This window comes from Pagrus major, chromosome 19 (assembly GCF_040436345.1).
Source record: "Pagrus major chromosome 19, Pma_NU_1.0".
NCBI lineage: Eukaryota > Metazoa > Chordata > Actinopteri > Spariformes > Sparidae > Pagrus > Pagrus major.
Window position 1 is genome coordinate 23,886,096 of NC_133233.1, and position 17,355 is coordinate 23,903,450.

Genomic DNA, 17,355 nt, shown 5'->3' on the forward strand with positions numbered 1-17,355 from the left:
TGCCACATCTGTCAGCTTGCGAACCCTGCCGATCAACATTCTTTAATCCGACAGCAGACACTCCCTGTATTACAGAATAATGTAGACACACAACGATTGCTTCTATTGTTTGCACGTTAAAAATAGGATTTCACAGAAAGAACAATATTTCTGAATGGTAAAAATAACTTTAAAAGGTACCTCTGAGCCAACTACTGTTATATTTGAGGTGCTAGTAGAGGATAAGAGACTAAAGGGGTTGTTTTTTGAACTAACCATGGTGGAAAAAGGTACAATACTTGTGTAGCTGTATACTGTATTACCTCAATTTTACAGTACAAGCAAGACACATGCAACAATAACCTGTAATTTATGAAGGTGTGAATGCAGTGAGGTGTAACCCAATCTGCTTTGCCCACCCCTGCCCTGCAGTCAATCCGTCAGTGCGGACAAAGCCTCAGATAATCTTAGTTTCGTGTCAGTTTACCTGCTTGAAAAGGAGAAATACTGTTTAATTCCCCCACTGAACCAATGATACACTGTGATCACATCCACACCTACAAAACACGGACCGCACGGAGGGTAAGGTGAGAAGAGGAAGCTGGCAAACAAACGCATTTTGTTTTTGTTCACACGAACAAAGCTTGGAACGAAATTTAAATGTCAGAGCCGTAACAAGTTATAGAGGAGGATGTCTCGTGTCTTGTGGATTAAAGCCACCTTTTGTCTCCAGGAGGATGTATGACCTCGGCTTTGAACGACAGCGGAGATGGACGCGAACTTTCCCTCTAGTCATCTGGCTGTGGCTGCTGGCAGCTACTTCACCCAGAGGTAATTAATGATTTACACACGAAAACGAAAGGAGACAGAGTTTCACATGTTATATAATAATTAAAGAGAAGTGGTTACACAGTTTAAAATACTGAGTTTGATTTAGGGAACTGAAGAGGCTTTTAACTTTAAATAGCACGCTATGTGAGACTTAAAGTCTAAAGCTACATGCTAGCAGCTCTGTGAGGCTGTAGTCTTCTTCGACATTGCTGCTTTGAGCTAAATGCTAATGTCAGCATGCCATTAGCATTGGCAAGGTTTTGGCTAGAAAATGGACGATAAAACAAAACTAAAATATTTTAAGTTTTTTCTTTCAGCTTTTGGTTTTACTGGTAGCTTAGCATTATGCATTGGCTATCTAGTATGGCTAGGTTAAATTAATCACTGTTCTGGCAGCTGTTAGCTTACGATTATGTATTAGCTGTATACTTCAACTCAGTTCAAACTTAAAGGTCAGCTATGCTAGCTAACATTAGGCTAATGGCTGGACTAAATACTTTTATTTAAAGCAGCATTAAGCAATCTTTGTACATTTTAACAGTAAATCAAAATGACATTGTGTCACGTGAAAGGTATATTCATAAATAAATCCATGCAGAATTATAAAGTTTAGCATCTTTTATCTCTTTGTTGTGGTTTTTCAACTAGCATCAAATGACCAACAAAGTTAGCGACTTTAGCCGCTAAAAAAACAGATATTTCCGTCAAAACAGAGCTAATAGTAGAGTGAATGTCAGATGAGGAAATTTAAGAGGGTCATCAGCCATTTTATAGATAAAACAATGTATTTGATAACCCGTTATAGCTACAGTTAGACAACAGCTAGCATTTGATGGTGTTAGATGTTACGAAAACCGTGAATAAACTGTCTCTTGTTTTTCATCCATTCCAGCGGTTGGCTATTTCCTGGCCGACACCAAAGCAGTATTAAATGGCTGTGAGGACCACTGGACCCTGCAGGACAGGGCCGCCATGCCGCTCCTCTTTCAGATGACTGTGTGCGTCGACATCCGCGTTGTTGTCCCCGGAGCCTGGGTGGCCTTCTCTTACAGCTCAGTCCATGCGCCCAGACCTGAACTGGGTCTGGAGGGAGATGACGAGGCACTATACGGGTGGCTGCTGAGGGTCCGACACCGATTTCCTCTCCAGCTGTTCCCGCAACACTGGCACAGGGTTTGTCTGAGGAGGGACGTACGGCGCAACTCCTTTAGCCTGGAGGTAACACTTATAGTGTACTATTACACTCAATGGAGGAGGAGGCTAACAAAGCGCCAACCCACCTTGTTGCATACCTTATTTTCTTTAGGGATTAATTATCCATTTTTTATTGCTAACATGGTCATTTGGAAAACATTAACCTATAAAATAGTGAAAGAGAGGGGGATACAGACTTTTAAATATTGAATTTAATTTTGCGAAAAGGTTTTTTTTTCTCTTGCAAATGAAGATGATTTTAAGCTTAAATAGCACACTTTGGTAGCCAAAGCTCTACAGTCTTGGTAGTGGTGTTGTCTTGTTAGCATGTTTAGTCTATCTAAAACTACTTAATTAACTTCTTAAGAAATTTAAGACCCATAAAAAAGTAGCCATAGTAATATAAAAAGCTAAAAAGTCTAATATGCTAGCAGTGCTGTGGCTGTACTTAGGTATAGCTGCTTTGAGCTAAATGCTAATGCCAGCATGCTAACATCTAACACAACAAAACTAAGATGTTTGAAGTCTTTTCTTCAGGTTATTGTTTAAAGTTATTTTCTAGCTAGCTGTTAGCTTTACCAGCTAGTATGCAAGCACGAAAAGAGTGGCTGCTCTTTATATTAGGTATATTAAGTAAAAGGGTACCATAATAAAAACACCCTGCTTTGAAAATGTTAAAGTATATGAGTACTTATGTAGCACATATTCACCACTGAGTATGCCCTGAGGTCTACACAACATAATAGTGTTTGCAGAACTAGATTGTTCACACAGCTCAGTATGTTGTTCTTGTAACACAGCTGTGGTTGTAGGTGGGGTTTGGAATGAAAGACAAAACAATTCACTGTCCAACATTTCAGACAGGCACTCTGAGATATCTGCAGTTAAGCTGAGAAGATTTTTGACACAGTAAAGTACCTCACAGATCATAAAAATAGACACTGTACGACTGTTCTCAGCTATATCAACATGGATGAAGATATGGTATTCCTGACTTCCTCTCTAAATGCATCCCAGTGCATTTGCGAGGGAAAAGATGGACACCTGCAGCAAATGGATGTTTGTATGACAGGTGTGTGAACTACAGCAGCTGATTCAACAGCACTTAAAAAAAGACAGGTGGACGAGGCCGGTGCTCCTGAGCGATCAGAAGTGACATGAATTAAATATGAGGTGTAGCACAGCTGCATCATCTGTGCATCAGCACATCCTTCTACTTAAACGACTGAGTTTGTTGATCCCCAGTCACTCCCGAAACAACATCCCTGACACAGCATACCAGCAACAGAAACACTGGACCGTTGTCGTATGCTCGCTTTTTGGTTAGGTTTAGGAAAACATTGTGGTTTTTAGATTTTAGTATGTTTAAATAACTCTGGGGTGAACGTCTTGTGCTTGGCCCGACCTTCTGTGCTGACCTCCTCTCTATGTGGACGATCTCACTCTTTATACTACAGTTGACGATAGCTATGATAATTACTACTGCTCACTGGAGGTCCCGACGTAACAAGAAAGGTGAATATGGGTCGTAATTCTTTCACAGTCGACCTATATGGTCATTTTTCTTATGGCAAAAGACTGTGTTCATTGTTTTGTTATACTGCTGTATTTTATGTAAGTATGTGTACTCATGAAGGAATGTGTTTAGAACGGCGTTTTTTTATGAGGCGCCACACAGATGGTGTAGACAGTTTAATTGTGATTGATCATCTTAGATCATCTAAGTTATACAACATTTTTATTTGCATCCCAGCTTTTTCGACTCGCCGTAAAAAGATTTATGCAAAGGATACACCTGCGCATCCTCGCTCAGAGCTCCTCCAAAGCTCCCCAGCCATGAGTCGTAAAATTAAATTGTACTCACCAAAAGTATTGCTGATATTTGTCAGAAGGTCACAGTTCAATCTGGAAGTTGAAACTATGAAACAACATGGGTCTTGCCATCTTAAATTAATTTCCAGCAATGTCACCATCATCCCAGATCTTAGCACTGAACTTGGAGGGTATAATCTAATTACAACTGGTAGAAATGACGGCTAAGACGAAGGAAAACCAATAAAAATAAGCCCCAAGTTGTTTTAAAACAGAGTTATCCTTTAATAAACTACACCAAATTTAGTGGCAGTGTGGCCTCAGATATTGCAGGAGTCAAACTTTTGAACTCTTCATTCCTTTATTTTTTCAATGTTTCAGGTCAATGGGAATCTGGTGGCAGAGAGGACGGTCATCGCCCGGGCCATCCCCCCCTCCGGCACCTTGTGGCTGGGCTGCCGTCCCAGAGACCGACCCCCGGGAGCCGTGCTCGGAAAGGTGGAGCTGTACCTGTTCCGCATGTGGCCGGACGTGGGTCACCACGGTTTGTGCGAGGACGGCACTGTGATCGGCTGGAACGCTAAGTTCTGGGGCATGACCAGTCCCGAGGCCAGACAGAGAGACCCTTACCTTCTGTGTGGTGAGACACATTTGATCTTATGCATGGATGAGTTTCCAAACTAATTATAGTTGTATTTATAACAGAATGCAAAGACTTAGTGTTGATCTCTTCAGCCTGTTCTATCTATTTAAGCATGAAATGTGTCTTTTTCAAATAATACTCATCAGATTATGTCTTATAGCTCCCGAGAACTGCGGAGAAACTATTATTCTGGTATCATCTGATGTAACATTCCTCCTGGGTGTGAAGCAATAATAGTGCATGCAGAACATTTCACTCATGATAGCATTTCAGTGAAGTTTTCCTCTCTAACACTCGTCTTCACACGGCAGTTTGCATGTTTTTAGAGCATGTTGGATGTTGAATGCTGCATGTTTTCATATGTCTTGTAGAGCACAGACGGTTGAGACGTGGGGCAGGTGCTGAGAAACGTGTTAAAATGGGTGTGTATTCACGTGACTTACACACTTCCATGCATGCTGTATGCATTTGTCTGAATGTATATATGTATCTGTACATGCCTGCAAATGTCTGCATTTAGTAGGACGAATGAGGGGAAAGGTAAAAGTACGCACAAGGACGTTTTTTTAATTTTGGTCGCCTCAAACACGCCTGAAAATGTCCCGAATTCCCGTTACGGCTTGGCTGGATAGCCTTAAAATAATATCGTAATATTTTTTAGGCTATATCAGGATACACAATGTATATACTATGTTTTAAAATGTCCTCAAAAACACTTCATAAATGCCTGGACTGGGCGACAACATCAAATATCACAACATTTTTGACCAAATACCACCATATGTTGTGTGGATATTGTAGGGAAGACTATTGGTACTTTAACAAAATATCAGTAATGTGGATATAATGACTAAGTTGGTCAAGGTAAATAAGTGACAACCCCCTACTGTGATGCAGCCTTTCAAACCAGGCAAAGACAACACTTATAACACATCATGATATAACTAAATCCCAAATCTCAGATGGTATACAGTCTCATGTCAAGATAACGATATATATCTTATAAAAATATCGTTTTTTTGTTGCCTGTTTTTAAAAATATCCAGTGGTGTCACTCTTACAAAAGTTGAAACACAGGCTGTAAGTCCACCATCATCTCCTCCACCTTCTGTTATTAAAGTCAGGTCATAAACATCTAATGTTATACACATTTTGTACAAATGTTAATATGGTACGGAGCCTGTGACATATACAAATGTGAACGTATCAGTGGTTTGCAGAAACTTCAACTGCGAACAATGTAATAATTTTTGAATAGAGAGATGTTACACAGCTGTTCAAAAAGTCACTGTAACAAAAATAAAGATAGATTTGAAAGTACATGTCCACCACACTCTTAAAATACATTTACTGTTTCAGCTATAACAACTGGATATAGACGGTCTTGGCCTCAACCTGGTAAGCAGCATCACTTTGAGACAATAATGATTATAATCTAATTATCTATATTATAATATTTCCTTCTGATTGACGTCCTTCTTCCTTCTTTCTGTTACCAGAAGTGCCTTCAACTCCAACTACCTCAAGTCCTGTCATAGCAACACCACCGACTCACATGCGCAACCAGAAATCACAGCTCACAGGTGAGTGACGCACCAAATCCAGATCCTGATTGTGTTGTACAGTAGTATGAGCTACATAGTAATTATAGTAGTATGCTGTTTAGCAGGAAGTTTACGAGTATATTGGCACATTTAATAAGATTATTATGTCCCGTTCATAGGTTCCCGGTTAGGTTTAGGCACAAAAACCACTCGGTTAGGGCTCAGAAAAGATTATATTTTGGATTAAAATACCTGTTTTAATCAACACAAACATAGCTGGAAATGTATCAACTTCTCCTCAGAAATATCTATTTTTTGCTGCCACAAACACGACTAGATGTTGTCACGAGCTCTCCTTAAAAACATCCTGCGGTGTCACGCTCACAAATGCAGAAACGTAGTCTTGAACAGTGGTCAGTGGCTTGGCAGCCTTCTCGCCTGTACCTGACTTTATATACTTATGTCATTCAATACACCCATGTTGTTTATTTTAAATATGTACTTCATCACTCAACATCAATATTGGTATCCAAATACGTTGGACACTTGTTGCATGTTTAGAGCATTCAAAGCAGCTGTGAGTTCACCGGTATCTCTTTCCCCTGGTTGTTCCTGCATGTGATGCTCATTTGTTTATCTTCTCAGCTGCAGTTATCAGCAGCCACTTTGCAAACGGCTGCTGCTGATAGAAATTAAAGCACTTCCTGCGAATGAGAGCATTTATCGGTAGAAAACACCATTTAGACACAGACTAGTGAGTAATTACAAAAACAAACTTCATGGAACGGTAAAGACTGAATCATATTATGTCAGTAAATGATAAAAAAAAACGCTGTTTATTGTTTTGTTCTTCATTTCTGTCAGCTTTGACAACATTATTATGTCAGTAAATGATAAAAAGTAACAGAAATCTAATGGTAAATCAAATTTGGGCCTACCTTTTGTGAATTTAGATCATTATGCTCATAGTATCACATTATAGTATCTGTAAATGATGATTAGTAACCAAGATTTTAAGGATAATTTCAATTTGGGCCTATTTTCTTACAGCTTTGTCCATCATTTGTGTTTTTAAAGAAAACATAATCTCCAACTGAATTCACATTCTCAATTTAACTTTATTATATTTAATTATAATAAAATATTGTACAGGAGAACTGACGAGAACCAGAAAGTTTGGTTGTACATTTGCATAGATTCATATATACAATCCTGAAACTGAACCTGCTTTTCACATTTTTCTTTAACAATCTGTTTCTTCTGTTTTAGGGTTGTCATTAGTGAACTGTAACATCAGCCAACTCTGTTCCAATAAAAGTAAGAATCTTCCACCTTTAGTCCAATCACAGCGCTTCATTCAGGCTCATTTGTGGGGTTACGACTTTGCTTTTTGTCCGCAGGTGCTTACTTCTGGATGTCCATAAGTGTGACGGTCACAAGGGGCAGTAAGACTGAACAAGATGTCAAAAACCTGGTGAGAGTGAAGATCTGCCGCGTCTCTCTTGAACCTTTACATCTCTGCCTGTCATTGTGTCATTCCTTTAATAACTTTTAAATGTCAGCTTACCACAAACAAGTCTTGCCGGCTGAGGATTAGTTTGAAGGAGAAGAACATTCCAACCCTGTGATGAACCAGAACTTAATTCTGACTGGGACCGTCAGACATTCTTACAGTATAAGTGTGTGTCTATACTATTCACACCCTCAAGAAGTAGGACAGTAACACATGCCTTTGTACTTCAGCACTGTTGGATTTAAAGGGTGTAACTGACTTAATGGTGACTGTGAGTCTTTGTGCTGAATGTGCTGAACTTTGGTTTTTGGGCTGTTAGTTGGACAGACAAGACATTTGATGATGATATTATCCGGGAATTTGTGATTTTTCCTTTATTTTCTCTTTTTATAAACAGAACAATTCTTTGATTAATCATCCAGCTCTAAACTGGAATCAACAGCGTGAATTTTCACCTCAAGTTTAACCCTCATAATCTGTTTGGTTGTCTTGTCTTTATTTAAAGCATCGTTGTGCTTATAGAAGAAGACTGTGCAGTGGAAGAATGTAACTAAGTACATTTACTCAAGTATTTACACTTAAGTACAAATTTTGACTTACTAGTAATTTTATCTCATGCTGTTTTCTAGCAGTTACTTTACACATTCATATGAAAATATACAAGAAAACATGTTTATAGCAATAACCGTAAAAATACTAGCAGTAATAATCTAAAAATATTATAGTACAACAGTCATGGTGGCTATTTAGTACTTGAAGACATTGAAAGAGGTCTTTTGGATTTGTTTTTGCTCAGTGGGATTGTCCATAACATTGTGGCTTTTCTTCTGACTTTCCTCAGTTCAGTCTGTTGCTGGTCAGCACAAACGTTGGCCTATATAACCACAGTTTTTAACTTGAGTACAGGTTGTAATTTTAGTAACATACTATGATTCTCACCTGAGCTTACAATGACTTTCATTCATCAGTGACAGGAGCTCCCGTACAGAAGGCTCTAACTTCCTGATTTGGAGTTTCGTTCATGTATCGGGGAAAAAAAGCCAAGTCTCTGATTGCAAAAGATTTGTTATTCATTATTGTGACAAAGCTACAATATGTATGTGATTTCCAATTTTTGGCGTCCTCACAGTGTTACTATGAAGGGAGAACGAAGAGCTGAAATCAAATCATAGACAGCGGCAATTTCCCCTGGCGTTGTCTCTGCTTTGTACAAACAAAAATGTAAGATATTGGAATAATTTATATCAAACCGCCTCTTTTGATGCAATTTATTCTGGGCCCTTAAAATTGGTGAACTGTGTGTGAACATTTTCTACAGTGTGCCTCTGGTTTGTATCTACAAGTCACGACTTAGACCTCACTCAGCTTCATTTTCAATCCGAAGTGATGGAGCGCAGAACAAATGCAACAAAACATTTGTCTCTGTCCTAATATTCAAAACTGGATATGTTGGGCTCCCGTCACCTCCCAAACTGTGTCAGCATCTGTCTGCCTCTGTCTCTCCATCTGTCACTCAGGTGTCAAATGTGTTTGGCTGCCACAACCAAACGGGCTTTATGGATTTCTGTCGGCATGATAGACAACTTCAGGTCAGTCTGCCCCAGAAACAGGCAGCACCTTCTCACTTTTCAGAATTAAATCTCTCCCATAAAAACAAGAAATGACTGCAACTTCTCTCTCTCTGCAGGTAGAAGAGGTGAACTGCAAGGAACAGAATAACATAAGGTAACAGCATGTCGGTAGATTTATGTGTTCAACTACATATCCTTCAGATTTCCCCTCCTCACAGTGGTGTGGACACTTTCGTTTTCAGAAATACGACCTGCGACGTGCTGTTGCAGCTCAGCCACGCCGTCTCAGCGTGTGAACTGCAGCGCGCTGGAGTCTCTGCACTGCAGCAAGCTGGAGACGGACAAATACAAGCGGAAATCATAGGAGAGGTGGAGAGAGTCGGTGAGCACACACCTCGTGATCTTCACACATACACAGAAACACTGTTTAAAAAGGATCACATTAGCATAAAATACAGTATAATAAAGGTCTTTACATGTAGAAGAAGATTCATTTACTTTATCATTTTACAACAGGCTTATACAATATAACAAGGTGGATTTTGTAGTGCTTATATGCTACTCACAGAAACAGAAAATACCTAGATTGATTAATAAGTAATCATAGTCATAAAAATGCCATAAAAGTCATAAAAACATTTTTTATTCCTGCATATATATGTGATGTAAAAAAAATTTAAAGGGGCTCTGTAACAATTTGTCATTTAAAAAGGTGCAATATGTGCAAATTTTAGTTGAAAACTTTCAAAAATCATCAACAGAATGTGAAGAAATAACAGTTTTGATTATCATTTTCTATCCATTTATGTTTTGTGCTTAAAAAATATCTACTGAAGTTAGCATGCTAGCCAGCTATCCCCGGCTCGTCCCGGTCGAAAGCTCCTGTGTCAGCGATGTAAACAAACAATCCCCTGCTGCTCCAAACTCACTGCTAGGTAGCTGCATGGCTAACTGAGCTAACTAGCCAACGGCAGCCACAGTTGGAAGCAGTTAGCGGCTACTCTTATGATATGCTGCCCTGTTTGTTTTAAGTATGAATTCGACAGGTGATTCTTACACAACGCACCTTTAATCAAACAAGAAGCCTGTGGACGATTTTTGTAATGCTGTTGGGGGCTGAGTGCCTCGTCTCAGTGCGTCTCTCCACTAACAGAGAGCAACAGTAGCTAACGTTAGTTTAGAAATGTCCACTAACAAACAAACCACCGGCGCAACACAGAAGTTCCACAGAGCCCCTTTATAAACAGCTTCAATGTTAGTTTGTCTATTAAAAGGAAGTTGCAGTTTGAAGTGTTGCCATGTTGTAAATGTCTAGATTTGGATGGACGGTTCTGCTTTAGAGTCTCACAAAGTTAGAACAGAAACATCCTGCACGCATGCAAACTCCGCCACGCTTGGAATAAGACAGTATGCAGATACAAATACATACCTATGTACCTGCGTGCACATGCAAAACACCAACAGGAATACAGACAAATACACATTGTTCATAGACACGAAATCATGTATTAAGTTACAATCTTTGCGGAAAACTTTGCGGAAACATCCTCTAAAAATCCCCAAAACACCCACAAACACTCATTTTCATCTTGACTTTATCCACATCAGCTCGAGATCTGTGTGAGGGTGTGGATCCCTCTGGTGGCGGGTTCGTGAGGTGCACCTCCACCTCCTCCTCCCTGGATGATATCTGTAAGGGAAACAAACACTCCAGTCTTACGTGGTGAGTAATACTTTAATGTTTTGTGTACACACTGAGCATACGTCTGTACACACACTTTATCTCGTCATTGTTTATCCACTAGCTCAGTCATAGAGCCAAACTCCGGCCCAGCTGCACAGCCTAAGACAAAAACCTGCAGCAGTGAGTATCAAACACAGACACCCGTTATTATTATTATGATATTCACCAGAATTCACTGTCTGTTCTGCTGCTGCAACTGTGTTTGTCTGTGCCTCAGGGGAAGCGCCTCGCTTTTGTGACTGCACTGCTTTCTGTAACTCTGCAAGTAAGAAAAAGAGCCCGACTCCCTGCCTGTCTTCATACGTTTGCACTGCAATGTCAAGCTAAAATTATCTGTGTATATAAATGTGCTAGCTGGTAAATGTGATTGTCTGTGCTTTGACTGTGGGAGATGTTATATAACTTATTCTTTAACATGAACCTTGCACAGAGACTTCCTGGCTAAGAAAAAGTTGAGCACTTTGCCCCCATTAACCACCACTGCTCATCTACAGTCTTTTAAATGTATTTCCCAAAATATCGAACTATTCCTTTAACTGAAGCATGAAGGATATTATGAAATAATGGGAGGAAACAAAAAGGAAAACAATAAACATGAGAGTAAGATTTCAAAATAAAACAGGAAACCAGAATCATGACAAAGGTGGGTGTTAGAATTATGTCCTAAACTGCCCCTGACTACCTTTACTTTGTGTTTTGGTCTCTTCAGGCCAGTTTTTCGCCATGAAAATCAACATTCACAGTGATACTGTTAAGGTTAATGTCCTTAAATCCTTGGTAAGTACAGCACAGTATGACTGAACTGTACTTCCTGTTGTATATATGCTATGGACTGACTTTCTAACTTTATTTGACAGCTGTCAGGACTGAGAGGAGCTGGTAGATGTAAAAATGCAGGGTAAGTCTCCATCCACTTTGAATCACTTACAGTAGTGTTGTAGTCAAGACCGCACCAACCGAGACCAAGACATTACCGAGACCAGAGAGTACAGAGACTGAGACAAGGCCAAGACATTTGGAGGTCGAGACCGAGACAAGACCAAGACCATATATTTCAAAGGAAAATCATAACAAAAAATTAAAATGTGAGTCTTCTTTTTTTTTAGCTGGGGGAAATCTTTACACTACCAATGATTTGAAGTTATTAGCTGTTTTTTAGAGGGTCCTTTTTCACTCTTATCAGTAAGGCATAGACAAAAAGCCTATCAGCGGTGGTCTTGACCGGTCTCGTTCAAAAAACCCGAGTCCGCCCAGTCCGAGATCGAGACAAGACCGAGTAAAAATGCCCTCGATTCCAAGACAAGACCAAGAACCTCAAAAAATGGTCTCGGGACCAAGACCGATCTCGAGTACTACAACACTAACTTACAGTTTATACATGTAACGACCATATTTGCCTCTACTATTATATTGTGTTTTAATTGCCGGTACCAGGTGACTTTGCCTGTGTTTCAGCTGCAAATGACATTAAAAAAGTATAATAAATATCATAAATTATCAGATTTGATGGTGATAATTCACACATGTGGACAATTTGTTGTTTTCAGGTCAATGTGCCAAAATTCAGAGATTTTACAGCGCTACCAGGTAAATCTTACAGAGAATAAACAGTTTGGCACTTCATAAATTACATTGATTGATAAAAATTGATCTATAGTTGATCATCATGTGCTTTCTTTATGCAGGCTGCTCATCTGGAATGCCATGGGACACATCAGAGGTACACACCTTTCTTCCTGTTCTCTACTATGTGCACACAAAACAAAGCTTCTTAAACAAACAAGGCTGAAAGGCTGAAGGTGGATTTATATTTTTACCTTTTCGCTGCTGGTCTCTAGGTTGTACAGCTGCATGGTGATACTGGAGATGTCTGGACCTGTCGATAATTGCTCCCTGAATAAACTTGTGCAACAACTCATTGACCGCAATCCTGACATAACAAATGAAAGTCCACTCACACGCATGGGTTAGTCTGCAGGTTTATGTTTTTCTACTATTATCAAACCTCCATCGTATAGAAACATCTGATGCGTGAATGTATTATTGACGGTGCTCTTCTTCCAAAGTGGTTTGTGGTCCTCCTGGCTTGCCTGTCCGAACCATGTTGAGGTCCAACCTGACCTGGGTTGCCAGTGACCTGCTGACCTCCGACGTGTGCCAATCTAACCCAACCCTGCTCAAATGGTATGTTGTTTATGCAAAGCTGAGTTTAGAAAATATGCTGAAGCCTCTTTCTGTTTGTTAGAGAACAATTTGCATTTCCTTTAGAGGAAAAAGGGCACAGGTGAAATCAAGCATGTCTGGTGAAGTTTATAGGCAAAGTTCTAGGAAATTCAGGAACTCACATAGTACACTACATTTATAGATGAGTCTGGCTCAAGGTAAATGTAAATTGCAAAACAAAATAGCTGTTAGTATGCGGTATACAGCATATCTTAAATGGGGTTTTCTTTGAGACAGTCATTGCAGTGCAGTGCAGAATTAAAGATCCATCTGAACTCTAGATCCACACTGACCAAGGACACATTGACTGACTGCATGGTTTATTGTTTACTGACTTGTATCCTATAGAAAGAAAAAAATAGCTTTTTTGTTAATTGAGCATCTTTAAAATACAAGTAATCCAGTAGGTTATCATTGTAATGTATATTACTTAAAGAATTTGTTAACTTACCATGAAGGAGACAAAGAAAAAAACAAAAACTTACAAAGAATCATTCGAAACTTTAGGAAATATGTTCATAGATGAACAATATTTTTCTGTGTCCTTTTTCAGTGATGCAAACGAGACCCTCGCTGTACTTCTGACTGGAAGCTGCCCTTCCACAACAGAGCAAAGCACAATGCAGCCTTCCATTCTGACCAACAGCAGCGTGACTACAACTCCTGAAGCTTCACCACCATCTGTGACCAACACTTCTGAACAAACAGCTGAAACTACTGCAGCAGTTCAACAGAGAAATGTATCGCAAGGAACAGCTCAGCCAAACAGGACTACTCCACTCACAACAATGAACAGTACACACTCCTCAGCAGCACAAACTGTCCTCCAAACCAGCCCACAAAACACCACTGTGACTCTCTCTGACAGCACAACAGCACAGAACACAGCTTTAACTAAAAGCACAACGTTGTTGACACCCACCGAAAATACACAACTGCAAAACACGACCACGGCACACCAAAACACAACAGATTCCACGCCATTATCCTCTCTCAACTCAACACAACAAATCACTACAACTGCTCTTGTTGATTCAGTGCTTAACACAACCACACTGTCTCCCAATCCCACAACAGTTTACAATGTAACTACAGCAAACAACGACAGGAACCTACACAATGGTACAAGTAATGTGACAGGTAGCACATTTACACCCTCTCCAAATGATACAACAGTGTCCACTGTAACCACAGCAGATACATTTACATCTTCTCAAAATGATACAACAATGTCCAATGTAACTACAGTGGACAACAACAGGAACCTACACAATGGTACAATAACAACAAGTGACACAACAATTACCACGTTTCCACCTTCTCTAAATGGTACAACCGTGTCCAGTCTTACTACAGCCAACACATTTACACCTTCTTCAAATGATACAACAGTGTCCAATGTAACTACTGCAGATACATTTACACCCTCTCCAAATAATACAACAGTGTCCAATGAAACTACTGCAGATACATTTACACCCTCTCCAAATGATACAACAGTGTCCAATGTAACTACAGCGGACAACGACAGGAACTTACACAACGGTACAATTACAACAACTAACACAACAATTACCACGTTTCCACCTTCTCTAAATGATACAACAGTGTCCAATGTGACTACAGCGGACAACGACAGGAACCTACACAACGGTACAATTACAACAAGTAACACAACAATTACCACGTTTCCACCTTCTCCAAATGATACAACAGTGTCCAATGTAACTACTGCAGATACATTTACACCCTCTCCAAATGATACAACAGTGTCCAATGTAACTACTGAAGATACATTTACACCCTCTCCAAATGATACAACAGTGTCCAATGTAACTACAGCAGACAACGTCAGGAACCTACACAATGGTACAATTTCAACAAGTAACACAACAATTAGCACGTTTCCACCTTCTCTAAATGACACAACAGTGTCCAATGTTACTACAGCCAGTGCGATTACACCCTCTCCAAATGATACAACAGTGTCCAATGTAACTACAGCGGACAACGACAGGAACCTACACAACGGTACAATAACAACAAGTAACACAACAATTACCACATTTCCACCCTCTCCAAATGATACAACAGTGTCCAATGTAACTACAGCGGACAACGACGGGAACCTACACAACGGTACAATTACAACAAGTAACACAACAATTACCACGTTTCCACCTTCTCTAAATGATACAACAGCGTCCAATGTAACTACTGCAGATACATTTACACCCTCTCCAAATGATACAACAGTGTCCAATGTAACTACTGCAGATACATTTACACATTCTCCAAATGATACAACAGTGTCCAATGTAACTACAGCGGACGACAGGAACCTACACAACGGTACAATTACAACAAGTAACACAACAATTACCACGTTTCCACCTTCTCTAAATGATACAACAGTGTCCAATGTAACTACTGCAGATACATTTACACCCTCTCCAAATGATACAACAGTGTCCAATGTAACTACAGCGGACGACAGGAACCTACACAACGGTACAATTACAACAAATAACACAACAATTAGCACGTTTCCACCTTCTCTAAATGATACAACAGTGTCCAATGTTAATACAGCGGAAAATGAAAGGAATCTACACAACGGTACAATTGCAACAAGTAACACAACAATTAGCACATTTCCACCTTCTCTAAATGATACAACAGTGTCCAATGTTACTACAGCCAGTGCATTTACACCCTCTCCAAATGATACAACAGTGTCCAATGTTACTACAGCCAGTGCATTCACACCCTCTCCAAATGATACAACAGTGTCCGATGTAACTACTGCAGATACATTTACATCCTCTCCAAATGATACAACAGTGTCCAATGTAACTACAGCGGACAACGACAGGAACCTACACAATGGTACAATTACAACAAGTAACACAACAATTAGTACGTTTTCACCTTCTCCAAATGATACAACAGTGTCCAATGTTACTACAGCCAGTGCATTTACACCCTCTTCAAATGATACAACAGTGTCCAATGTTACTACAGTGGACAACAACAGGAACCTACACAACGGTACAATAACAACAAATAACACAACAATTAGCACTTTTCCACCTTCTCTAAATGGTACAACAGTATCCAATCTTACTACAGCCAACACATTTACACCTTATCCAAATGATACAACAGTGTCCAATGTAACTACTGCAGATACATTTACACCCACTCCAAATGATACAACAGTGTCCAATGTAACTACAGTGGACAACGACAGGAACCGACACAACGGTACAATTACAACAAGTAACACAACAATTAGCACGTTTCCACCTTCTCTAAATGATACAACAGTGTCCAATGTTAATACAGCGGACAATGACAGGAACCTACACAATGGTACAATTACAACAAGTAACACAACAATTAGTACGTTTCCACCTTCTCTAAATGATACAACAGCGTCCAATGTAACTACTGCCAGTGCATTTACACCCTCTCCAAATGATACAACAGTGTCCAATGTAACTACTGCAGATACATTTACACCCTCTCCAAATGATACAACAGTGTCCAATGTAACTACAGCGGACGACAGGAACCTACACAACGGTACAATTACAACAAATAACACAACAATTAGCACGTTTCCACCTTCTCTAAATGATACAACAGTGTCCAATGTAACTACTGCAGATACATTTACACCCTCTCCAAATGATACAACAGTGTCCAATGTAACTACAGCGGACGACAGGAACCTACACAACGGTACAATTACAACAAATAACACAACAATTAGCACGTTTCCACCTTCTCTAAATGATACAACAGTGTCCAATGTTAATACAGTGGAAAATGAAAGGAATCTACACAACGGTACAATTGCAACAAGTAACACAACAATTAGCACATTTCCACCTTCTCTAAATGATACAACAGTGTCCAATGTTACTACAGCCAGTGCATTTACACCCTCTCCAAATGATACAACAGTGTCCAATGTTACTACAGCCAGTGCATTTACACCCTCTCCAAATGATACAACAGTGTCCGATGTAACTACTGCAGATACATTTACATCCTCTCCAAATGATACAACAGTGTCCAATGTAACTACAGCGGACAACGACAGGAACCTACACAATGGTACAATTACAACAAGTAACACAACAATTAGTACGTTTTCACCTTCTCCAAATGATACAACAGTGTCCAATGTTACTACAGCCAGTGCATTTACACCCTCTTCAAATGATACAACAGTGTCCAATGTTACTACAGTGGACAACAACAGGAACCTACACAACGGTACAATAACAACA

The 17,355-nt window shown here is 39.7% G+C and overlaps 1 protein-coding gene across 1 annotated transcript in view; it reads left to right on the forward strand.

The window, feature by feature from the left end:
- Positions 1-510: 510 nt before the first annotated feature.
- LOC141014340 (adhesion G-protein coupled receptor G6-like) overlaps positions 511-17,355 on the forward strand; it is a 49,769-nt gene continuing 32,924 nt past the window's right edge. The window contains exons 1-11 of the mRNA XM_073488079.1: positions 511-566; positions 713-810; positions 1,703-2,028; positions 4,198-4,456; positions 5,959-6,042; positions 7,404-7,477; positions 9,034-9,105; positions 9,204-9,241; positions 9,330-9,469; positions 10,696-10,810; positions 12,517-12,551. Coding sequence (XP_073344180.1) covers positions 511-566; positions 713-810; positions 1,703-2,028; positions 4,198-4,456; positions 5,959-6,042; positions 7,404-7,477; positions 9,034-9,105; positions 9,204-9,241; positions 9,330-9,469; positions 10,696-10,810; positions 12,517-12,551 — 1,297 coding nt within the window. The remainder of the gene's footprint in view (positions 567-712; positions 811-1,702; positions 2,029-4,197; positions 4,457-5,958; positions 6,043-7,403; positions 7,478-9,033; positions 9,106-9,203; positions 9,242-9,329; positions 9,470-10,695; positions 10,811-12,516; positions 12,552-17,355) is intronic.